The sequence below is a fragment of the Vulpes lagopus genome, chromosome 17, assembly GCF_018345385.1.
Source record: "Vulpes lagopus strain Blue_001 chromosome 17, ASM1834538v1, whole genome shotgun sequence".
Taxonomy (NCBI): domain Eukaryota; kingdom Metazoa; phylum Chordata; class Mammalia; order Carnivora; family Canidae; genus Vulpes; species Vulpes lagopus.
Window position 1 is genome coordinate 5,039,255 of NC_054840.1, and position 27,148 is coordinate 5,066,402.

Below are 27,148 nucleotides of genomic sequence, written 5' to 3' on the forward strand. Positions count from 1 at the left end.
TAGGCAAACTATACCAAATCTAGCGTGCCATATATTTATGGAAGTGGAGTCTTATGGAACACAACCCCACTCATTTGTTTACTTATGGTCCGTAGGTCCTTCCACAAGGCAGTTACCCCATGGCCCACAGAGCCTAAACTATTTACTATCTGACCCTTTACAGGAAAATTCTACTCACCCCTGGTTTAAATAATGGCTGGTGTCCTCATTAAACAATGTTTGTTGAGCCATATCTACACATCCAAATGGTAATGAGAGGAGAAATCAGAGTGCAGAATCAAGTCGTCACCTAAGAGTACCCAACTTCTATAAATATGTGCGTGCTGTCTTTGAGAGTGAGATTTTTAAAATTTTTCATTGATTTCCTAAATTCAGAATTTGTTAAATGGATTTCTATTAGGTGACAGGTACCTAAGTAGACTTCCTTTTTAGGTAGTCATGAGAGGAAAATTTTTCCAAGTGTTTCTATCAAATGCAAATTTTGAAATTCACTTTTGCCCCCTCTCATCTATAATTTTCATAACTTTTTTTCCTACTTCTTACATATTCACACAACATCAAAACCTCCTAGCTCAGTTTATCTTATCAGTAAATTAGGGCTTTGGAAACTATAAAAAGGGCTCTTAAAAGATTATATTCCTAAATTATTGTCATTTATTTTGAAATGTCAGTGGACAGCTCCTTCCCAATACCACACATGTAAAAAAAAATATATTGAGCTGCATAACCCTCCAAATGGTGGTATTTTTCCCATTGTCTTTTTTGTTAAAGTCCTAATTTTTGTCTGTCCTGAGCCAGAATCTAAACATTTTAATTCTTCCAGCAGAGTACCATAGTAAGTTTATAGCTGCTGTGCTTCAGACAACCTATATTTAGGGAAGGAAAATTTCTAATTCAATTTACAATGATGTCAAGAAACAACACATATCTGCAGGCAAAGATAAGAAAAACATTCAGGGGTACACCATGATAGCTCTACTTAAATAAATAAACTTTTGGTACTAGTGATTTGGTACACAGGATTATTATATGTTTAATTGGCTAACGTGACAATTTGGAATTACTTCTAGTCACATTTAATTGGATTTGGAATCTCTGGAGAAAAGAAATAGAGAGGCCTAGCAGAAACAGTCATAAAAGTAAACTGTTTTTCCAAAGGGTGCTAAGCAATGAATTAATATCAATTGCGCAATAGTTTTTAATATCCCCTCAGCTTAATAAGACTAATTCAGTGGTTGTACACACTAGATACTGAAACCAATTCAATTAAACACAAAAGTTGGGGGAGGGGAGTGTTTGTTGAATTGGAAAATTTTTTATTTTTACTTTTAAGGAGGCCAATGTAATCACAGGTGAATGATCTTTAATTCAGGTAAAATCTGAGATATGCTTAAATAGCACTACAATAGTTCCCTGTACATGCTAAGCTAGGTTTGAAGGCATTTTAGAGTCCATAAAATATGTGCTGCTCTATAAATGCTTTGAAGCTTAATAAGGGTCAACCAAAACAATGCATTCCTTCATAGTCTTTAAGTATTCTTAGACCGTACAAGCAGAAAAAAACATCTAGAAGACAAATGGCTGGTTGTTTCTCTCATAGTTTTACTTTAGATTAAAAGAAACAACAGAAAACAAAAACCACCCTACTTTCTGCAGTCTAAAATGTGCGGCGGCTTTGCTTAATATTCATCTAGTCAAATTGATACATTACAAAATCTTCTTCCTCAGTATTTATACATATACTACTTGTTATGGTTTTCCTTCTGTCCTATAAATTTATTTTTTTTTAATTGTCCTTGTTCTTAGGAGTGCCATGATTGCTGACTACATGTTCTGGCTCTGTGGAGGAAGTGAGCAGTGTATAAGCAAGCTCATCAAACTGTATTGGCAGGTAAAAATTGATGTGCCAACTAGGGAGGAGGAGCCCATCTCATTTTTAGAACCAGAATGAAGGATTGGTGCTTAAAAGACTGCTGAAAAAGGTAGCTCTGGCCATATCAATCAGAAGGTCACTACTCAGTAGTAATGTATTTGTAAAGAAGCAGATTGTCTGTGACTAATTTTAAGGGCAAAATTCAAGGTTGTTAGCCCTTGGCCCATACTTCAGTTTTACAACCCAATATAAATTTTAGACATCCCAGAAACTATTTTCCCAAGCATGCTGCCCTAATGACACGATCCTTTAAAATATGAACATTGTATTTTCATAGATTATTTTTGATCTATGATCTGTAGAAGCAGACCCTAGAAGTAATACCAATTACGTAACGAAAGAAAATGTGAAGATCAGTTGTATTTGTTGGGTAATATTTAGTGTTTGGAACACTTATGTAATAAATTGCAGATCTTTTTTCTCACTTATTATTCAAAATGGCATCAAGAAGTCATATCAAAGGTCAATTAGATCCCAAGAAGAGAGTGGTAATCTCTTAGAATTATAAAGAGAATTTAAAATTCACTGGTTCAGTCTCCTTCACGATACATAAATCTATTCGCTTCCTGTCTGCTCTCAGCAAATTGTCAACAACTTTCTACTGAAATAGATCCAAAATGAAGAGCTCATTTATTCCAAGAAACAACATCTGATTTGCTAATTACTAAACTGTTTACCTCATGTAAAATGAATTTCTACCCCTTTAGAACTTCAATCCAGTGGTTCCCAGTAGGGAAACATGGACCGAGGAAACCCATTTCCAAATGAAATTGTTTCAAATATTTGAAAGTCAGCTACAAAAGACAAATCCCTCCTCTGTATCTTCTCCTCTCTAGAGTGTGTGGTCTTTTATTCCTTATACATCAAGATGATTTAATTTAATTTTCAAACCAACTAGAATAAGATCTGCTAAAACACATATATGAAAGGGAGAAATAATTATTAATAGTCTCCTGATGCTTCCTCACTTTTCCCATATTTTCAGCTACTGTGTCCTGGCCCTCAGTTTTCTGTCTCCATATCATGTGTTATCTTTATTAGACAGTAAAGTATTAGATTTATCATCTAAAGTGCTCAATAATTTAGATAGTTCCATCTAAATATTTGGAGCACAATTTACCTATTTATAAAAATCTAAAGGTTTACATTAGTCCTACTATACTTGAGACTTGTGATTATTTGGGAAAAAAATGACCTAGTGAACAAAATATTAATCTCAAAAAAATTTATTAACTTGCTGATAAGTTTGAAACTTTCCTCAGGGAATCTGGAACACGCAAAACAGTAGCAGTTATTTAGAGCCATATAATCAAATATTTGTAAAGAATTGCTAGATATAAAAATATAAGCAAATAATATGAGCTATAAATATAATAAAGGAAGACTTTTTGTTAAAGGATTGAGAAACTTCTGGAGAGAAGTGGAAAGGAGTTGAATCTCAAGGATTAGATAACATTCAGCAAGCTTGGCATTTAACGAGTCCCAAATGAATGTTTGATTTAACTTACTCATTGACTAAACAAAAATTCAGTACTTACTGTGTTTTCTACATTGAACTAGGAAAAAATAGATCCAGTGTTGGTGCAACTGGTTAAGATTTACTGTGAATATTTTTTTTTGTTTCCTTTAGCTTTCAAAAAACACTAGTATCCTTAAAGAACACTAATTTACCTCAAAGTAGGAAAATAATCTCCACTTACCAATACATGCATGTTTGCTACACAAAAAGAAAACAAATTCTGTTAACTATTCTGTATTTATAAAAGATAAAATATATTTCTCTTTGTAGTCTCTTTTTTATTTTTTTAAATAATTTTTTAAATCCTCATTACCTAGTAAACCCATACCCCTACCCAGCCTCTCTTCTGGTAACTGTCTGTTTATTCTCTGTAGTTTAGAGTTTGGTTCTTTGTTTGCCTCTTTCTTTCTTTGTTTTTTTTTTCCCCCTTTGCTCATTTGTTTTGTTTCTTGAATTCCACATATGAATGAAATCATATGGTATTTGTCTTTCTCTGACTTATTTCACTTAACATTATACCCTCTAGCTCCATCCATGTCATTTCAAATGGCAAGATTTTATTCTTTTTAGCTGAATAATATTCCCTTGTATGTATGTACCACTTCTTCTTTACCCATTAATCAATCAGTGGACACTTGAGCTGTTTCCATAATTTGGCTATTGTAGATAATGCTGCTATAAACATTGGGGTGCACATATCCCTTTGAATCAGTATTTTTGTACTCTTTGGGTAGTAAATACCTAGTAGTGTGATTGCTGGATCTTAGTATAGTTCTATTTTTAGCTTTTTGAGGAACCTCCATAGTATTTTCCACAATGGCTACACCAGTTTCCATTCCCACCAACAGTGCAAAAACCTCCCCCTTTCTCTACACTCTCACCTTTTGCTTCTTGTGTTGTTGATTTTAGCCATTCTGACAGGTGTGAGGTGATATCTCATGGTAGTTTTGATTTGCATTTCCCTCATGATAAGTGATGGTGAGCATCTTTTCATGTGTCTATTGGCCATCCGTATGTCTTCTTTGGAGAAATGTCTATTCATGTCTTCTGGCCATTTTTAATTGAATTATTCATTTTTTGGTTGTTGAGGTATTCTTTTTCTCTTTTAATTTGCAGCAACTTGGAATATTGGAAAAGGGCCCTTGTTTGGAAGTCAGGTCTGATTCAGTCCAAGTTCTAACACCAAATAGTTATCTAACCCAAGGCAATTAGACTCTAGAGGAACTCCAACTAGAAAATAAGAGATGACTAGCAGAAAGTGCTTGAGAAGGTCGATTCTTATAGCTCATTTTAGCACTGAAATATAATATTTTAAGCACATCCAAAAATGTCACACATATTAAGATAAAAAGAAGCAACATAATTAGAAATTTCATCATGCAGATAAACTCCATAAACTGAATCTCTCTAACCAGCCTCAACATTAGCACACCACACCATTCTCACCAGTTACATACTTCCTTATGCAAGCCTGCCTCTCCCCAATCTTAATTTAAATGTATATATCTTCCTCTCTAAACCGTGTTCTGTCCTAAATCAAAAGAGGCTTTTGGATATTGCCAGAGAGTGCCCAGTCCATGTTATCTTTATTTTTTTATTTTTTTTAAGATAGAGAATTTTTGTTAAGAATTTTATTTATTTATTCATAGGGACAGAGAGAGAGAGAGAGAGAGGCAGAGACCCAAGCAGAGGGAGAAGCAGGCTCCATGCAGGGAGCCTGACGTGGGATTCCATCCAGGGTCTCCAGGATCATGCCCTGGGCTGCAGGTGGCGCTAAACAGCCGCGCCACCGGGGCTGCCCCCATGTCATCTTTAAATACAATGATACTTCACCCCCCAATCCACCATGGCAATTGAGTTTATAATGCTGAATTTACAAATGCCCCCCAAACATCACAGACTAGACACTGTATCTGCATATACATTCTTAGACATTCGTTAAGGCTTAGGCAGAGACTATTTTCACTACTGTTGTAAGTGATGAAGTTACCTTTCAACCACATAAAATATCCACCACTCTGGTCAATTATTCTTCTCAGAGTTTTTAAACAGGAAATGGAAAATTTGGGTATGTAAAAATTTGAGAGCCGGTCTACACCTACTCTCACAAATTGTTGGCTTACAAAGTCTTGGATACAAAAGAACAGACCTTTGCTTTGGTGAGCTCAAGAACACTTTTCAATTGTATTAGGAAGGGTTTTCATATCATCAACCCAGCAAGAAAAAAAGGCATAAAACTCTACACTACATGACAGCTCACACTGGAATATATCACTCTGAATAAAAGTGTTTGCACATGTTATTCTATAATAGCATCACCTCTTCAGAGCTAGAGAGGGTTGGAAATAACTTGTCACAACTGTACTTGCATGTAGGCTTCCGCAACCTGATACCCAGTCTCCTATTATCAGCCACTCTTCTTTTTTCAAACACCTTGAAACCTCATCACAATTCTGAACTAATTAACAGACTGAAAAGTCCCTAATCAGGCTGGAAATTAGCTATTTTGAAGCAGTGACCACTATGTATTTACTGCTCCTAAAGTAATATTATTCCAAGAAGATTTTTACAATGAACTGTAGTCCACCTCCTAAGCCCCTGCCCCTTAGATCCAGAGCCAGATTTTTATGTCCTGCAGTGTGGGTAACAGAGCCAACTCCAGTCTGCACCACTCAGCAAAAATGGAGTAAGAAAAGATGACAACAGCTAATTTTGTGGCAGAAGTCCCACAAAACAAGTACAGAAGAGCCCCCATAAACAGGGGCAAGCTGCTTGATCAGCTTATTTTTCACCTTAATTGTTCTTTTAAAATTTCTTTCTTTCTTTTTTGAGTCACAAACCCTTCTGAGAATCTGATTCAATTTACAAGCATCCACCTAGAAACAGTATTCGTAAACATATACACAAAAAATTGTGCTTACTATTTACCTCATTGCGTTGGAACTCCTACACATAAAATATGGCAAATCATAATTTTATCATTATTATTAAAAAGTAATGCAATTTTTCTGGAATAAGAAATTGAAATATATTTGACATCATGCCAATGTCAATGCTTCATTTTAATAGCAATAAGAGGAATAACCCTGATTCACAAATCTCTTATAGCAAATGGAATCAGAGCTCCTGTAGCTCACAAGATCTCATATGGATAGGCAGGCATCAAGAATAACCAAAATTCACATTGCATCATTTCCTTTGTCCTCAGGTCAATGAGATTATCTTCGTTAAGTCTATATAATCAAAGTTATCTATGTCAGCAATTTGTTTCAATTTTAAAGCCATCTGAACAAAAAGTGACCTTCATAAGAGATAGAGCCAAGTGTCTGTTGATTTTTGTCCCTAGAAATTCTCAAGACTTTGTCAGTCTCATCTCCAGTATTAGAAAATTTATATTGTTATTTGACTCCAACCACCTCATTTGAGTAGCAGCGTGACCAAAACAAACAAACAAACAAAACTCATAGTTTTTCAGCAGTATTTCTAATAGTAAATTCAGCATTTTAATCAAAAGATTTGCTTCATTTATGTGACTAAGATTTCAGCCATTATAAAGCTAGTCCTGGAATGAACTTCTCACTATCAATCTGTTCTAAGAAGGAGTTTTCTTTTCTCTTAAAAAATTTTCAAGAATTAATCAAACTAAATCACTTCTAAATTTCTTCTCTGAATTGCCAACAAACTTCTCTATTAAGAAAGAGCCTCATGGTGTGTTCTTGTATCTTGACAAAGATCTACTGAAAAGGCACTGATTCGAGCTCTTGGCTCTGAGGAAGTTGAAGACTTTCACAGCAACTGAAAGACCTCTTTTGGGATTGTTGGAGGGGCTGTTGACACCAATACAGGCCCCCGTAGAAAGCCTGACATGTGGAGCATCTTTCCTTAGTGAAGCAGCAAAGGCTGAGGCAGTGCCAACTTTCACAGATCCTCCATCTGTGCAGAGAATACCAAGACTTCCCATCCAATTCAACTTGTACTTGGCATTGAATGTTCACCATCTTAAAGATATCAATGGCCTAAGTGGTTTCCAAAGAGGGCTCACCACAAGAAATTTTTCTTTGGTGAAATTAGTCTACTCTCAAAGGACAAAATCAGGAACTGGCTGCACTGAGATGAAAGAGATTTTCCCTAGCCATATGCTTGAGGAAGACAGAGCACAGTCTGTGAGCCCTAAAGCCCTTCCATTGCTTTCCAGAGTTCAACAGACCACAGGTTAAGCCCCTGTGTACTCCTTCTCTTTGCAACAGTCCTTTTTCTTCTTGATATTGGGCCTAGCACGAGACATTTGCTGCTTCCAAAACTCAAAGACAAAAATAGCACCCAGGATGCTAGCATCATCTAGTTCCTCCTTAAACTGCATTATAGTCATTCAAGCTTAAAATCTTTCCATTCCAGTGTGTGCAGACTACTCTTAAATTAGTGGGTACTTTTCTTCTTTACTTTCAAATCGTTTTTGTCATTCATACTCATTCGTATTTATCGAGCACTTACTAGTGGCTGTGTGTCAGGCACTGTGATATGTGTTAGAAGTACAGCAGTGAACAAAATAGACATTGTCCTGTCTTCAAGAAGAATGTATTCGAGCACAAAATATTTATTAACAGGAAAAAAAAAACCTGGTACTTATTTTAGAAACTACTTCCTAATCTCTTTTTCTTCCACAGTACTATCAAAGTGCGTTGTGAGTAATGATTCAACACATACTTGTTAAATTCAGTTAACCAAATTAAATATTATTTTACATGAATCTCAAACCAATAATATTAAGAATATTTTGGAATAGTTTTTTATTTGTTATATAAAAAGTTCTGTGCTTACATGAATTCAACAAGTATTTCTGTGTGTCTGTGTGTGTTTTAAGTTTACAAATGTGTACAACTTTGGGCTCTAGTTGATTTGGGATATATCAGAATATTTGGAGAAGTTTGCTGATTTCTAATATTCTTTTGGCTCATTGGTTTATGTGCTCGTGGATGTCTCTGTGCAAATCCTAAGGTCTTATCTATTTGCTTCTCCTTTCAAACATAGCAATTAAGACAGAAGCAAACTAATGGACTTCTCTGCACTAACCAGAGAATGACACGGGTTAACTTAACACTGAAAGTTACTTGATCCCTTCTATCAATAATGAAGACTAACCCCTTCACTCCAGTTCTTTGTTGTTATTCTTCTTGATATTGCAAAATTATTCCAATATTAGTCATTTACATGATACAGATTTATGATATCTCTACCTTAGAGTAAAAATAAAATCTTCAACATGAAATTACAGGCAAAGTAAGGTCAAAGAACCAGAAACTTTTTTATTACTTTAACAAAACACCTACATATTTTAGAGAAGAAAAATGTGTTCTCTCTAAAGATTTGCTTCCATGTGAAAAATGTTTCCACAAAAAGGAACAAAATAAGAATGCCATATGAGTATTTCTCCTAATGACCTTTGCTTATAGTCTATTTACTTATTTATTTGGCCCCATCAGGCATATAGTTTATAAAATATTTTGACAAAGAGTGTCTGAAAGTAACTCGAACTTTATAGAATTTAGTTTAGATGTAATTTAAGAAGCACCAAACTCACCCACCTAAAAATATTTTTCCTACCAACTGCTATGTGTCATGCTTAAATTCCCACTATTTGGCACTAAGTCTCTCGTGAGCCCCACATCATATGCAGAAGAAATTTTATCTGTAAGTGTTTAACTCATTAATGGGTGACTCCTTAACACAATTGGGAGAATTATTTTGAGACTTCTTAGTCCCTTTGGAAACATGAAAGCAGAATCTTGAAGGAACAAGATGGAAGGAAAGGTAAGCTCTGATAAGGGAAGGTGACAGAGTGTTCTGGAATATACAGATTGTAGGCTGAGCAGAAGGACCTTAGAAAGGCAGTGGATATAGATATATGTGCTTAGCTCTGTGAAGGAATGAAAGCAAAGGAAAACAGATACTACAGAGCAGGAGAAAGAAGTCGGGCCTAAGATTCACAAGCTGTAACTTCTAGTTCCAATGCTAGAATTCAGTTTTGGATAAGTCACTTCATTTTTTTGTTAGTGCGCTACTGCTATAATACTACCACGTGACAAATCATTCTTAAATTCAGTGGCTTATCATAATAATAAGCAGGTTGGCTTACCAGTCATGATTTGGCTGATTTAGGCCCATCTTGGATGGACTTGGCTAGGCTTAGGTCTAAGCTACAGAGAGGCACAATGATCCACATGTCTCTCATCCTCCTTTGACCAATGGCTACCTGATTTCTGTTCATCCTATGGCAAAATGCAGAATTCTAAGAGAGAAAGCGAAATCATATAAGCACATTTCAAGCCTCTGTTCATACCATGCTTGTTAACATACCATTTGCCAAAGCCAGCCATATATGGTCAAGGCCAAGGGCAAGGGGTATGATTCTTCTGTTCACTGCAAAGCCATGACAAAGGCATGGCTGTGATATCGTAACAGGGAGGGGAAAAATTAAGACCAGCAACTCAAACTGCTGGTTTGCCACAACTGCTCTGGGCTTTAGTTTCTACTGTTCGATGATGAAAAGTCGGCCTTGGTCAGTGGTCCTCAAACACTGGCCTAGTGACCAACTGCATCAAAATCACTTGGGAAAATATTTACAGTATTGGATTCCCAGAGTTGGGTGAGGTTCTAAAAACTGTCTTGTCTCCTACCTCACAGCTAGGTGATTCCAATGCACAACCCTGAGCAAGATGGTCTCTAAAGCTATTTGAAATTTTTTAAGTTTATGTCCAACTTAGCCTGCCATAGAATTTATCTAGGACTTTGCTAGGTATGAAGGTAGAGTGTCCGAGTACTAGCACTGAAAGAATCCATGAGGCCCAGACTCTCCCCTCAGTCCCACCACGTAGATGCCTCTATTAAGTGAGGCAGCTTGTACTCCTGTTTTTAAAGGTTAACTGCTCTCGCCTTGTCACCATGATGTAAGTCAGATTTTCCTGCCTAACTCCCATCCCCAAAGCAAACTCTTCGGCTGCCTCAGGATTCCTTCCTACCTTCAGTTTTACATCTAGACAACAAACAATAGGCATTGCAATCGGTTTTAGTCACTTGCCTACAAAGAGCTTTATCTATTAAGTGAGGCAATATTAAGATTCTCATTTTATGAATTCTCATATTTTTCTGTTAGAAGACAGGCTAAGGAGGAAGTGTCCAAATTGAGATGAGAGGTAAAAGAGAGCTTCCTTTCCTGGGTCTTGGAAAAAGATAAATGTAGAAATGAATTTCTCATCTAATTATTCATTCCTGTTTATATATTCTTTAATGATATGTTTCCATGGTTACCAGCGTTGTTAAATGCTGCCTGTGTTTCACTTTGCTTTGATGCTATTTGAGGTAGTATGCCAGTAGGAGAGGTTCACTTTTAAATGAAAGATGTAATTGAGGCATGTATTTGATCTAAGGTTGAGTGTTCCTGTGAAGAAGATAGTGACCGTGGCATTATTTTCTGGTTGTATAGTTTAGTGTAGTTCTTCCACTGATGTTCTGTGAGTGTCCCAGGCATTAGGAAGGAAGGGAGGGAGGGTGGGAGGGAGAGGGGAAGGGAGGGGTAGAGGGAAGAATCTGAACCATACGCATATTGAATTCATGTGTACGTCTCAGTACTGTTGTATATGCTTAGTGACATTGATTTGGCCGAACTGTCAAGTAGGTGAGGTGGCTTTTTACGTGCCAGTCCCTCTCTTCTCCCCACGCCGTCCCTCCTCCTCACTCCCCCTATACCTACCAAGAGCCACAGTTACCTCACCTCAGTGTGAATGTGCATCAGAGTGCCACCCTCTCAGAGGCTGTCTGCTTTGGAAGTCCTCATGGCCCCTGAGAAGCACGCAGCTCCGTCCCCAGCTCCAACAGTGCCAGGCTTCCAGATCACACAAGGATTCGCGGGCAGTGCCTCAGAAGGGGCCCTGCAGGCGGACAGCATATTTCACTTTGTATATCAACCCTCTGTCTGCAAGTTGATAATTCAAGCTCATTAGAAAATAGTGGCATCACATCAAACAAGAAAAGTAATCCTCAACCACTCCAAGAAATATTTACTTAGTATTCATCTTCAGAAATATAATTATATATGTGTGTGTATGTGTGTGTGTGTGTATATATAATTTTTTAATGGTGTCTGTTTGGTTTTGTAGGAATATCAGTGGAGGGAACTCACACTTATTTAAATAGAGTCAGCTTTTCCTTCTCCATTTTTCCCTTCTAAAAAGCTTTTTGCGTTTCTGACAGTTCTTAGCTGATAAAGAAGTAACCTCCAAATTTCATTTTCTCTCATTTGAGAATGATATGGATTTCATAGATTTAAGGCAGTTTGGGCCTTCTTTTACTTGAACAAATTTAGGGGTAGCTATGTGATGTCCCAGGAGTCCTGTGCTATTTTCCTAGGTTGTCATGAGGCTATTTTGCTTACTTAGAGACTGCCTTCCAGTTTAAACTGGTGAACATGTTGATTCCTCCTTTGTTTTGTTTGCATCTAAAAATCAAAAATTGTTATGATCAAAGTTAAAGATTTTTATAGTTATCTTTTGTATTTCCCATAGTTTTTTATGGGTTATTGATTTACAAGCTTGCAGAGAAATTGAGGTCACTTTTTTTTAGCAGTTGGAGATGCGGAATAACTATTCCATGAAATCATGAAATTTTTTAAACTGTGTGCGCCCAAGTATAAGATAATCTGTAAAGCTCAAAGCTCTTAATGTTTTTATTTATATTCAGCCATCTTTTTGATGGCATTGCACACCAATTAAAAATGAATTCTCCTCTTTTCTTGAATTCACATGATTGTATTTTCCTCACTAATTTTTGAAGTTTGTGTACGCTACCTGAACTGCAGTTTCTGGTTGAATCATTTTCTTTTTAATTTCTTTTTCATATTTTCTAATCTCTCCTCCTCTAGATAATGAGGCCCCAGCATTTTAAATGTTTGTCTTCAACAAATGGCATGATTTACTTCTTTTTTAGGATCCTAAAATAACTGTTAAACTGACCTATTTTGGGGGGGACCTTCTTAGAACACTGTCAGTGGGACTGCCAGCTGGTGCAGCCACTCTGGAAAACAGTATGGAGGTTCCTCAAAAAGTTGAAAAAGAGCACAGATGTCCATCAACAGATGAATGGATAAAGAAGATGTGGGATAGATAGATAGATAGATAGATAGATAGATAATGGATTACTACTAAGCCATTGGATAAATGAAATCATGGGATGCCTTTGGCTTAGGTCATGATCCTGGGGTCCTGGGATGGAGTCCCTCTGCCTGTGTCTCTGCCTCTCTCTGTGTGTGTCTCATGAACAAATAAAACATTAAAAAATAAAATGAAATCTTGCCATTTGCAATGACATGGATGGAACTAGAGTATATTATGCTAAGTGAAATAAGTCAATCAGAGAAATACAATTAAATGATCTCACTCATACGTGGAATTTAAGAAACAAAACAGAGGATCAAAGGGGAAGAGAGGAAAAAACAAAACAAGACAAAATCAGAGAGGGAGACAAATCATGAGAGACCCTTAATCATAGGAAACAAACTGAAGGTCACTGGAGAGGGGTTGTACGGGGATGGGGTAACTGGGTGATGAACATTAAGGAGGGCATGTGATGTAATGAGCGCTGGTGTCATATACAACTGATGAATCACTGACCTCTACCTCTGAAACCAATAATATATTTTATGTTAATTAATTGAATTTAAATATTTTTTAAAAAGCAATAAAAAGTAAAATGAATAAAAATAAACAGACCTGTTTTTATCTAAGAGAGTGATATCCTTCAAGAAACCTCGGGAGGGCTATTTCAAGCCCAAACCTTAAAGAGATAGAAAACACCATAATTACTATGGCAAATCTTCACTGTATTTACTCTCCATCAGGTGGGGTTTTTCCTGCCTTAACATTCATGTATAAGACACAAATCAGAGATAAAACTGGAGACTGGATACATCCATAACTTGGAAGTGTAGTGGCAGGTCTCTTAAAAGTAGCACCCCATTTCATTTCATCTAATATCACTTGAAGTTGTAGTTTGTTGTTGCCATAGAGTGTGTTTGTGTGCATACAATAAACATTTGTGTATGTGTATATAAATATTTGACCGGTTCATCACATTTCTCACAGATGAAAATATGCCACATCTGAGACCTGCTGATGATGAAAAGTTGCATATAGAAGGATACCTGCCCTGTAATAGCAGCCTCCTACAATCTCTTACCTCCTAAAATATAAAGTCCTCCAGAAGGAGCCACAGCCTGAAAGGGATTAATTACAGACAAATGAAAGAAATAAGAAAAATGTGTCTAGTTGCTGGAGCAAAGCTGAAACTTGAGAGAGAAAAGAAATTATGGGGATATAAGAGTATACCTAAGACAAACTTTGAGTAATAGATGAAAGCACTATAAAGACATTTTTTTGACACAGCCCACAGTCCCCTTTCCTGAGTCCCCAGACAGACCATCTCCCTCGTTGGTCTGTGGACCACCAGGGCCATGGGGCTACTAGCTTCCAAGATGAATAGTTCCCCCATGGGAAGGCTCTGTTGAACATTTTTCCTAATGCTGAAGATTCCAATTCTGCCCTCCAAAACTTGATGGAAGCCATGACCCTCATTTGTGAGTCTGCACACCACACATGGCTCAGAGCAAGGGGCTCTGACTGGGATAGAACTGGCTTGAATCCCAGCTCTGTCACAACGTAACCCTGTGAACTACTGCATATGGAGTTTTCCTAATCTTTCAAATGGGATAATGCCTATTTTCCAGTGTTGCCTTAACAAGTAAAGAGAGTAATGTATCTACAGCACCTAGCGGATGTCCAGAAAGACTCCCTTAATTGTTAAATGAGTTTTACAGATTTCTCAGTGAATTAATTGAAGGCTGCCCAGTCAGAGTACAACAGTAGGTTGCACTCTGATGACAGAAAGTTAGTCCCTGCAACATATGTCTTGTCTCCAAAATGAATATCCTTCGATTCTTTCAACTTTTCCAAAGTACAGTTTTTCAAGGGCATCCTAGACTTTTCTTCTCAAAGGCATCTCACATAGTAGCCTAAGAGATAAAACAAATGCTTGTTGGGGGAAAAAAAGAAGTACAAATCTAGAAACCAGGTCACCGAGTTCTTGTCCCAGCTCTGCCATTAGTCAGCATTGTGCACCAGCAAGCCCAATCTAAAACCACCAATCAAGAAATACAATCAGAAAACAATATACAGTTAGGGAAAGAAATATCTACCTTCATATAATTAAACTAAATATAAGGAAGAAATGCACAATGACAAAAAAGGGTCCAAACTGTGCTGACATTTGCCACCAAACACAGAGGCTAAAGCCCATTAGTAATACCCATTTGTGCTTATGAAATAATTACAGGTAATGTAGCTATTTATTCCTGTGATACCTTTTGGTGACTCATTTTAAGTCATCAAGAATAAAAGCTCTGTGGCATCCTAAAGAGTCTGGAGGCTGCTGAAACCCACACTTGTAACTCTGAGTTTCTATCAGCTGGTATTTCTCTAATGTGCAAGCAGAAAATTATTCAGGGTCTTTAGAACAAGAATGTACTTTAAAAATTCTATTTATAAATTATATGTGCTCTGCCATTAAATAAGCTAGACCAACCCAAGCACATTATTATTTAAGTCCCCTTATCAAGAAGCCTTTCATTTAATTTTTGTAAATGTTTCTCTTTGAGACAGGCATGCTAATTGATAGCATTCCTCAAATCTAATGAAGAGCTGGTGGGCAAAACAGTCTTATTGTGGTCAGTAGGTATGGAGGATGAACATTCTGTTTTGTGTTAGTTATTGTTGTAAAGAGGATCTTGACCTGGTTTAGGTTTGGTGTGGTCTATTTGGTTCTCTGTTAGAGTTAGAGTCAAGTTCTCGTTGTCTTTGAAGATAGGAATGAGATAGTCACGGAAAAAGAAAAAAGAAAGGAAAACTTGATCTTATACTTACTTCTAGAATTTGCATTCTAACTAGAAGGATGAAAAGTCACTGAGTGGGAGAGAAAGCATTAGTTTAGGAGACATGCACTCCTCTCCTGCTTCCTTCCCTCATTTTGTGACCTGGGTTAAGTCATCAGAACTCAGCAAACCTCAGTTTCCCTGGTTATAAAGTTGAGTGATTTTAAAATAATGTCTTGGATTCCTTTCATCTCTTTAGTTCTATGCTAAAGGGACATAGATACAAAATTTTACTACCAAATATGATTAATAATTAAAAATTAATACAGAGTAAATTTTAGGCATTAAATGCACACACACACACACACACACACATATATATAGAGAGAGAGTCTATAATGCCTATACATTATACATGCCATTAAATGCCTATACATATATATGTTAAAATTCTATAACCCTCACATACACTACTAAAGTACTAAAGTAAATTAAAATGCTTTAGAACTTAAAATGATATTTATTGTGGCTATTTTTAAACAAGATGGATTGCAAAGTAGAGAATTCATAACAGCTATATAAAAATTTGTTCACCTTGGTGTAGGTAACTCATTCATACAATCTGGTCATTTCCAAACACTGCAAATAAAAATTTAAATATCTTGATTTAAACTGCATCTAGACATAACTTTCACATCACTAGACTGATAAATGTAATGGCAAAGCTGCCAAATATTCCCTTATATTAGAAAAATACAGAACTCACAGTGAGGGTTGTTTACTAAAAGAACTCCCATAAATCCAAGGTAATATTTCAGCATTAAAAAATGTTGCTCATCAAGGCAGGGGCAAACAATCAATTATTACATATTTTATTCTGACATATCATTATATTAATAAAATCATTGTAAAAATGTCAATCTGGACTATTGCACAAGCAATACAGTGAATAGGTTTATAGGGAAGTCTCAAAGTAAGGTATTTTGCTCTTTAGCTAAATTGGCTCTTTAAGTTAATTCTAAATTTCAGGAAAATTGTAATCTTTCAAATTGAACCCATATACATGCAGAGGGTTGAATTCGAAAATTATTGGCCACAAAAATTTTCTTTTTCCATTTTCTAGAAAATTCTAGTCATCATTCAAAATTACATCGTTACCAATGTAATTGCAAAGAACCATATTTAGCCACTAAAGACTAAAGATTCCCATCTCAATCATTTATAGTCTGCAAGTAGAGCCCTGCTTCCTGTGTCTAATGCTAACTCTGAAAATAATACAATCATAATATTCATCCACTAGTAATACCTACTTAGGTGGACTTTATGAGGATTAAAGAAAATAGGATATAAAAAAGCATTTCTCACACTACTGAATGAAAAGTTATTTTATCTCCTAAAATACCATGTTTTTTTGTCTACATTTTAAATAAAGCTTAGTAGAAAAAATAGATTATGAAGGACATACAAATTTTCTTTTATTATTGTTTGTGAATTAGGATAGACTAATTGCTATAACCATCAACTCCAACATTTTGGTAATTTAAGACAATAATAGTCAATTTCGCACTCATGCTGTAGTTCATTCAGTGTGGGTGTCCCTGATTGGTTCTCCTCAAATCAGCAATAATGAGAACAACCCATAGTTCTTCCACCATGTAGCTCCATCATCCTCCACGTCCCGGGCGTCCTCCCGCTTCAGGAAGATGATAGAAAAAGAAAATAAAGGATCCATACGAGGCAGCATTTTATGGGCCAGGCCTAGAAACAGTATCATTCCTGCTTACATTCCACTGATCCACACAGAGCCACAGGCTACACTTAACTGCAAGAGGGACTGAGAAATGCCAACCATGTGCCTAGGACACATATACATATATATGTTCTAAAATTCTCTAACTCACATACACTGCAAAACTTAAGTAAATTAAACAATTCAGAATTTAAGCTGATGTTTATTATGACTGCTTTAAAATGGGAGAGTAAAACCCAAGAGGGAAAGACACAATTTTTGAAGACAAACTGAAATATAATATTTGAGACCCTTATTCTAAATTCTATGGCATTAAAAAGCTGCTCATCCTGAGAAAAGTCACTTAAGCCTCTTCAAGTCACTTAATTCATCTCCAGTTCAGTGAATTGGGCTGGAAAATTCCCAAGGTCCTTCCAGATATAATCTTATAAGTAAAGTAATTTACTGCAATTATGGTCAACTCTGATGTTGGAAGCATTAAAGGAATAATTTGATAATAATCTATAATAATTTGATCACATTTTCTAATTAGAACTGACAATATTTCTGCTACTGAACGACCATCACTGGACACATAGTTAAAAAGGTTGCAGTTTGTCCAAATCTTCCAGCAAAAATGTAGGGGGAAAAGTTTCATAATCGCACCATCCTGAAAACGTTTGTGGTTTATAGTTTTTGCCAGATTTATCCTAGGCACCTTGAGAGCTCTTAAAAATTTTACCAGGAAGAAGCAACCTTCTTGGAGTTAGAAGAAGGAATGAATTTTATTTGTTTCTTTTTTGCTAGTCATCTTTTCCCTCTACTTTGATGGCCTTTCCTTTACTCTTGATGAAGTGTCTCTCTTTCCCTGTCTCCCCCATCATCTCCCTCGTTATAAAATTATCCTGGGCAAATTGATTTCCGAGGTAGCAAATGGTTCTTTTTGCTCAGCTAAAGAACAAAGAGAAATTATTATAAGTTACTGTTTGTAGAGAAAATGAGCTGCCCACATACATTCTTGGTTTATGTACCTATAAGCTTTAAAACTTGATAAATGTGAGGATAACAATAGAGAGTTATTAGAAATAACCCAAATGTAAACACATAATTTCAAAGCTTTTTTGTGTGTAGCACCAGAGAAAGCATAATTAACAGCAATGTACACTTAACCAACAGGACATGTGGACTGACTGTTTTCCCCTTCCTTGTTCACAAGTGGCAGCTATTGACACCAGAGAAACTCACACATTGGGAAAGAATAACTCAGTTGCAGAAAATTTTTGTCAAATTAAAAAGTATCACTTGAAATCTACCTTTCCTTTTAGCACAGCTTACTTTCTTTTTAAAGTTTTTATTTACATTCCAGTTAGTTGACATACAGTCTAATATTAGTTTCAAGTACATTATAGTGATCTAACAGTTCCATCACCCCAACAAGTGCACTCCTCAATCCCCATCACCTATTTAGCCCTTTCTTCCCACCCACCTCCCTTCTGGTAACCATCAGTTTGTTCTCCATAGTTAAGAGTCTGTTTTTTGGTTTCTTTTTCTCTCTCTTTTTCCCTCTCCTCATTTGTTTGGTTTCTTAAATTCCACATATGAGAGAAATGTCTTTCTCAGACTGACTTATTTCACTTAGTATAACACTTCCTGGCTCCATCCATGTCATTGAAAATGGTAAGATTTCATTCTTTTTTTATGGGTTTTTTTTCCCCCATTCATCCTTTTTTTATGGAGTAATATTCCATTGTATATGTTATACCACGTCTTTTTTATCCATTCATCATTCAATGGACATTTGGGCTGTTTCCATAATTTGGGTATTGTAGATAATGCTGCTATAAACATTGGGGTGCATGTATCCCTTCGAACCCGTATTTTTGTATTCTTTGCATAAATACCTAGTTGTGTGATTGCTGGATCATAGGATAGTTCTATTTATTATTTTTGATGAACCTCCATTGCTACTTTCTGCAGTGGCTGCACCAGTTTGCATTCCCACCAACATTTCAAGAGGGTTCCCCTTTTTCTACACCCTTGCCAACACCTATTGTTTGTGTTGTTGACTTCCATTCTGACAGGTGTGAGGTAATATCTCGTGGTAGTTTTGATTCGCATTTCCCTGATGATGAGTGATGGTGAGCATCTTTTCATGTGTCTGCTGGCCATCTGTAAGTCTTTGGAGAAATGTCTGTTCATGTCTTCTGCCCATTTTTTTAATTGGATTATTTGTTTTATGGGTGTTGAGTTGTATCAGTTCTTTATAGATTTTGGATACTAACCCCTTTACCAGGTATGTCATTTGCAAATATTTTCTCCCATTCCAGAGGTTGTCTTTTAGTTTTGTTGATTGTTTTCCTTCACTGCAGAGAAGCTTTTTATCTTGGTGAAGTCCCCGATAGTTTATTTTTGCTTTTGTTTCCCTTGCCTCAGGAGACCTATCTAGGAAAAGTTGCTATAAGCCAATGTCAGAGAGATTACTGCCTGTACTCTCTTGAAGGATTTTTAGGTCTTTAATCCCTTTTGAGTTTATTTTTGTGTATGGTGTGAGAAAGTGGTTTAGTTTCATTTTTTGCATATGGCTGTCCAGTTTTCCCAACACCATTTTGAGGAACAGTCTTTTTTGCCATTGTATATATTTTTTCCTCCTTTGTTGAAGATTAATTGACCATGTAACTGTGGCTTTATTTCTGGGTTTTCTGTTCTATTTCATTGATCTATATGTTTAGCTTTATACTGTTTTGATCACTACAGTTTTATAATATAACACGACATCTGGACTTGTCCATACGTCCAGTTTTGTTTTTCTTTTTCAAAATTACTTTGGCTATTTGGGGTCTTTTGTGGTGCTGTATGAATTTTAGGATTGTTTTTTTCTAGTTCTGTGAAGAATGCCATTGGTATTTTGGTAGTAGATTGCTTTGCATAGTGTAGACATTTTAACAATATTTGTTCTTCCAATACACAAACATGGAATATCTTTCCATTTCTTTGTGTCATCTTCAATTTCTTTCATCAGTGTCTTATAGTTTTCAGAGTACAGGTCTTTGACCTCTTTGGTTAGGTATACTCCTTGGTATATTATTATTTTTGGTGCAATTATGAATGGGCTTGATTTCTTAATTTCTCTTTCAATTGCTTCATTATTGATGTATAGAAATGGAACAAATTCCTTAGTACAGCTTACTTTTTACAAGCTGCAGTTCCTTATCTGGTATCTTCCTCTATTTATTTTCAAAATCTAGGAGAATCTTACACTGATGATAAAAAATAGATTATAATCCATATTTTAATAACTATGATTATTATAAAATATTCTAGCATTTAAAATTCCTGAAGTCGGGATCCCTGGGTGGCGCAGCGGTTTAGCACCTGCCTTTGGCCCAGGGCGCGATCCTGGAGACCCGGGATCGAATCCCACGTCGGGCTCCCAGTGCATGGAGCCTGCTTCTCCCTCTTCCTATGTCTCTGCCTCTCTCTCTCTCTCTGTGACTATCATAAATAAATAAAAGTTAACAAAAAAATTTAAAAAAAAAGATTTAAAAAAAATAAAAAAAAATTCCTGAAGTATAATTTTTCAATTTACAGATATTAGACTCTTCATGAAAGACAAGCCCAACCCTATATTACTAAATTATTACCATCTCAAAATGAAAACCTGATATTTTGGTGTCTAACTCAGTCAAAAATTCCTTCTATTTAGGCAAGGCTAATTTTCTTCTAGATCATTTCACATAATCTAGATAATGAGTCACTCAATAATGCACCAGAAATGTTATATATATAAATGTTATGTATATAGACATACAAATACATATACATATAATAGAGTGTATAACATATACCCGATTCCTTTACAAGGGCCTTGTGAGACAGGTTCAAAGCCTCAAGAGTGTCTATCTCTAGAAGAACAAAAAACATTAATACATTAAAACGCAACAAAGATATGTCAAGATCTGGTGAAAGAGTAATGTGTATTCTCATTCTACTCTGTATTACAGTAGTTCTTCTTGGAGTTATAATAATGTCCTTTGAGAAAATATTTCTATGGAGAATTCAATTATTATTCTTACATACACACTTATGTTCACTCAACCACCACCTTACTCATCTTCAAGATGGAGGGCAGAAGCCACAAGAAACAATCCCATTTCTAATGGTTCTGATTAGGGAGAAAGGGAAGCCATGCTCCAGCACATACCCTTCTGAGTGGAGAGCCCTGCGAAAGCCTAAATGCAATTCGTTGAGGATCAAGCCAAGAGTACGGTGCCTTAAATGAACAGATCAAGCTGCCACACAAAAAACCACATTTCTGCCACTTGCAGAAAAGCTGGTGTAGGCTCTTGGGCATGAGTCTTACTGCCCTGCTGTGAGATGGCTTAACAACATTACCCTGCCAACAGTCACTTAAGCTGCCAGCAGTTGGAAAAGAAATGGGATGGAGAGAGTGTTTTCTTCTACCCTGGCCTTACTGGGATAGTTAATGTCTCTCTGGAAGCAAACTAAAGGATTAAATAAATTCATTAATATTTTTTGATCCAGAATTTAAAGCAAAATACCCTTCATCAAGGTATTTAGAGAGACCATCAGAAAAGCTATTTGGGAGTTAGGAATTATGAACAGAATTGTTTACCCCCCCAAAATTCATATGCTAAAGTCCTAACAAGGTGCTGCAGATGGCCACTGCATTGCAAATAGGGTATTTAAAGAGATAATTAAGTTCATATGAGGTCTTTAGGTGGGTCTTAATCCAATATAACTGATGTCCTTATAAAAAAAAAAAGAGGAGATTAGGAGACAGACATACACAGAGGGGAAGGAAAAAAAAAAAAAAAAAACAATGTAAAGACATATGGAGAAGCTACACAGCCATCTACAAACCAAGGAGAGAGGCCTAAGGAGAAATCGACTTTGCAGACACCTTGTCTCAGACTTCTAGCGTCTGGAACTAGAGAAAATGAATTTCCATCATTTAAGGCACCCAGCCTATGATACTTTGTTATAGCAACTCTGCAAGCTGACACTGGAATAGTTTACCAAAGGTAGAAAAGTCAGATTGTAACCTTAGAACTGAGATCTAAAACCGCTCCCCTCTTGTGCAGATCCAGGTAGGACACATTTTTATCTTGCCAGGCCATCCCCTGATGGGTTCCAGCAGTGAACATATGTAAGCCCCAAATTAGAGAAATTATTCTCCTACTTAGTATAAAGGATCTTTATTTTTGCTGGAGGACCGGAACCTGGTACCTAAACACCACGTTTGAGTTCTTAAATCCATATCTCTGAATTCCAAGACCTGCTGCCTGCTGCATTACCCTTGTTAGCTTTCCACAGCTGATACCCAGGCCTCAGCACCCGGGTCCTGCTGCACGTGCATAATCCATTGCTCCCCGGCTGTGTGCTGGCTCTGGGTTTGGAAACACAGTACTATTCTTGGTTCCCCTGCAAGTTCCTCAAACCTGGAAAGGGCAATGTTGCAGGCAGTGTAAGTTCTTTCATTCAGCCATTCAGAAATTTGCCCCAAATTTTACAAATTCAAAATGTAAATTAGAAAGCTTCCAGAATTTTCTAATGAGAGTCTTGGAGAAAGGAGGACCCTTTGCATCAAGAAAATGCTTACAAAGCTGCTCTTTTGCCCACAATACAGACGGTCAGAGAGGCCATTTGAAATCACTAAGAAATGGAATAGGCAGTGTACAAGTTAAATTAGGTCGCTCAGTTTAAAATCAACCCCTTATTGCTCTTAATATCAATCAGAAACTTGTTTACAAAATGCTATGCCAGTAATAAGAGAAATTGCTGTTTGTTAAATGGTTTTTCTTCATTGGACAGTTCAAATCTATTATTTTTCCTTAGGGTTGTTGGCACTCTTAGTTGTTACTGAAAAAATTTATTCCTATAAATACATATAAATTCTTATAATATGCTTTTATGCTATTTTCAGAAAAATGAGATAACTATGGATGTTTCCACTTTTTATTCAATGTTTAAGCCTCATTAGAAGGAAAAGTTGTAGAACAGGAATAAATTCCTTTTAAAACTTCACATAACTTTCTTTTTTGGTCTGTTTCAAATAGTAAATGGACCTAGTTAAAACAGGAAGTTCAGGGTGATGGCAGGCTTTATCAAGAATGGTACATGAGCAAAGAACATTTAAAGAAATTCTTAAATAGCAAAATCGATCTCAAGTGGCTCTTGTGATCTGGAGGGAAGGGAAGCTCTAGTGGGAGGAAGTTGAGAAAGGTTTTTCTTATTCCAAAAGGCTTTCCCACGTATTAGAAGAAGAAAAAAAATGTACTTTGTCTAGTTTGTTGTGTTATTTATAGAAAATACTTAAATCTAGATTTTTCAATTAATTTTTTCAAAGTACAAATTGCTCATCAATGTCTGTTCAAGAGTAGGATAATTATGTTAGACTTAAGAGTTTGATTTTTCAAATTGAGTAAAAAAAATGACACCTTGGAAAATAGAATTTTTATTTTAATCTTAAAGCAAGCTCAGTTTAGAGGCGCCTGTTTACAAACTTTCTTCATTTAATTGGTTTTCTTAATATGAAATAGTATTTCCAGAACTAATTAAAATTTTATTCTAATGAATATTCAAGACCAAAATATGTTATCTTTGCAGTACAGTATATAGATTTTTAAATCATCCATAAAGGTAATTATATTTTTTGACATTCTTAAAAAGTCATATATTGTTATTGATGCCAAATGGGTTGTTTGCTTCCTCTCAGGCCATGATTGAAGAAGCCATCACCAGAGTGGAATCTTTCTCAGTTATGTATACACCATTTGCAACAAAAATCAGAGCTGATAAAATAGAAAAAGTAAGAGAGGTTTTCACAAAAACTCATCCTGCGTATGTGGAATATATCTACACAGGTAATATTCAAGTTATCAGCTGATAGTTTATTTCCATTAAAGCAAATACAGGGCTATTTCTGGTTTATTTATCGTTTCAGTTGTAGGAATACATTGTTGGGATCTTTCCTTCATTTTATTGTACTTTTTTTGTCATTGTAAGTTCACTTTTTAATCTCCATTACCTATTTCTCCCATCTTCGCCCCCACCTTCCCTCTGGTAACCATCATTTTGTTCTCTACAGTCAAGAGTTGGTTTCGTTGTTTACCTCTCTTCTTTTTATTTTTCTCATTTGTTTTGTTTCTTAAATTCCATAAAGAAATAAAATCAAATGGTATTTGTCTTTCTTATTTTGCTTAGTTTTAAACTCTCTAGCTCTATCCATACTGTTGCAAATGGCAAGATTTCATTATTTTTTATGGATGAATAATATTCCATTGTACATATATATCACTTCTTCTTTATCCATTAATCAGTTGAAGGACATTAGGGCTGTTTCCATAATTTGGGTATTGTAAATAATGCTGCTATAAACAGTGAGGTGCATGTGTCCCTTTGAATTAGTATTTTTGTATTCTTTGCATAAATACCCTAGTTGTGTGATTGCTGGATCATAAGGTAGTTCTATTCATTATTTTTTGATGAACCTCCATACTACTTTCCACAGTGGTTGCACCAGTTTGCATTCCCACTAACAGTCCAAGAAAACTCTGCTTTCTCCACATCCTCACCAACACCTATTGTTTCTTGTAGTGTTGATTTTAGCCATTCTGACAGGTGTGAGGTGATATCTCATGATAGTTTTGATTCGCATTTCCCTGATGATGCGTAATGTTGAGCATCTTTTCATGTGTCTGCTGGCCATCTCTAAGTCTTCTTTGGAGAAATATCTGTTCATGTCTTCTGCCCACTTTTTAATTGGATTATTTGTTTTATGGGTGTTGAGTTGTATCAGTTCTTTATAGATTTTGGATACTAACTCCTTTACCAGACATGTCATTTGCAAATATTTTCTCCCATTCCAGAGGTTGTCCTTTAGTTTTGTTGATTGTTTCCTTCACTGCAGAGAAGCTTTTTATCTTGGTGAAGTCCCGATAGTTTATTTTTGCTTTTGTTTCCCTTGCCTCAGGAGACCTATCTAGGAAAAGTTGCTATAAGCCAGTGTCAAAGAGATTACTGCCTGAACTCTTGAAGGATTTTTGTGGTTTCAGGTCTCACATTTAGGTCTTTATTCCCTTCTGAGTTCATTTTTGTGTATGGTGTAAGAAAGTGGTTCAGTTTCTTTTTCTTTTTCTTTTTTTTTTTTTTTGCATGTTGCTGTCCAGTTTTCCTAACACCTTTTTGAAGAGACTGTCTTTTTCCCATTTGAATATTCTTTCCTCCTTTATCGAAGATTAATTGATCATATAACTATGGATTCATTTTTGGATTTTCTGTCCAATTCCAGTGATCTATGTGGCTACTTTTATTCAAGTACCATACTGTTTTAATTAATACCACTTTGCAATCGAACTTGAAATCTGGATTTGTGATACCACCAGTTTTGTTTTTCTTTTTCAAGATTGTTTTGGCTATTTGAGTTCTTTTATGGTTCCATACAAATTTTAGAATGGTTTAGGGGTGCATTATTTTAATCTGATGTGTTGAAATGAGAAGTGATTTTAAGTTTTAAGTAGAACTAGTCCTATCAGTCTAGCACATTCTTTGTGCTATGATGTTTCTATACTTTAAAAGAAGAGGTATGGGTGACTCAATCAGTTGAGCATCCAGCTCTTGATGATTTCAGCTCAGGTCATGATCTCAGGATCCCGGGATGTTGCCCTACATCAGGTTCTACACTCAGTGTGCAGTATGCTTGAGATTCTCTCTCCCACTCCCTCTGCCCCTTCCCCTCCCCTCGCTCTCTAAGATAAATAAATGCTAAAATAAATAAATAAATAAAAGAGATAAAATCTAGAAACTCATTTTTAAAAGATTATTTATTTATTTATTTATTTTAGAGAGCGAGAGGGAGAGAGAGAGTGAGTGCAGGAGGAGGGGCAGAAGGACAGGGAGAGAAGCAGACTCTCTGCTGAGCCCAGGAACCTGATGCTGATGCTGGACTAGATCTCACAACCCTCAGATCATGACCTGAGATGAAATCAAGAGTTGGATGCTTAACTGGCTGAACCACCCAGGCACCCATAAACTCTAAAATTTTTTAAAATGAAGGAATGACCTATGATAAAATGCCACCCTTCCCCACATTCTCCATCAGTAAACTGGAGGATTACAGTATTTTCCTGAAGATGAATTTTTTTCCAGTACTTTCTATTTCTATTTTTCTTCTTCCAACTATTTCACACTTCAAACTTCCCTTGTTTCCTTATGTTTTTGGATCATTGATATCCAAATGAGATCTGGATGGATAAGTGTACATGGAAGACACAGTACTGGTATTATCCCTTTTCCTCTTTTTTGTCTTTGGAAGCCACTTGCTTTTGTTCATTCATTCAGAAATACTTTTTAATATCTACTATGTGGCCATCATTATTCTGAATAAAGGAAAAGATTTTCTTGTGCAAAACTAAGAGCCACTCAGTGACTACCATGGTAAATGCACATTCCTAGTATCACATTCTCTTATTAAGAGCTCTTCATTCCTTGTCATAGTGGTTTTGGGGCCAAATCACTCATTTATATGATCAATAATGTACTCTGTTATTGATCACTTTTAAAGTGGCAGGCATTATGGATAAGATGATTCTCATTTAGAAACAAGAAAATAGCAACCAGAGAAAAAAAAAATACCTTTTCCAAAGATGCACAACAAATCAGTGTTGGCAGCCTTCAGATTTGAACCCATGTCTTTGCCATTGAGCTATACCATTTCCTTCTGATAGGAGCCGAGATGTGATAGAAGCATTAAAGGTCCTAAGTAGTCCTTATTTTTCTCCACAATGCTTCAAGCTCTCTCGAGGAAACATATTACATAAATCTAACTAATAATGATTGAATAATGAATCTCTAAAGAAAAATGAGAACTTGAGGGCACGGAAAGGAAAGAGAAGAAAGCACAGTGCATGCTATAATGACCACTGATGCCGATTTACTCTGAGCATTTTTGTAAGGAAGTGGATAAAAATGTTTTAGAATGCACATTTCTTGTTAAGTGTTATAAAAACAATCACTATTTTATTATGGATATCT

General features: G+C 36.0%; 1 protein-coding gene across 1 annotated transcript in view; it reads left to right on the top strand.

Moving 5' to 3' along the window:
* SPATA16 (spermatogenesis associated 16) overlaps positions 1-27,148 on the top strand; it is a 195,908-nt gene that overhangs the window by 111,645 nt on the left and 57,115 nt on the right. The window contains exons 4-5 of the mRNA XM_041731425.1: positions 1,807-1,891; positions 23,832-23,979. Coding sequence (XP_041587359.1) covers positions 1,807-1,891; positions 23,832-23,979 — 233 coding nt within the window. The remainder of the gene's footprint in view (positions 1-1,806; positions 1,892-23,831; positions 23,980-27,148) is intronic.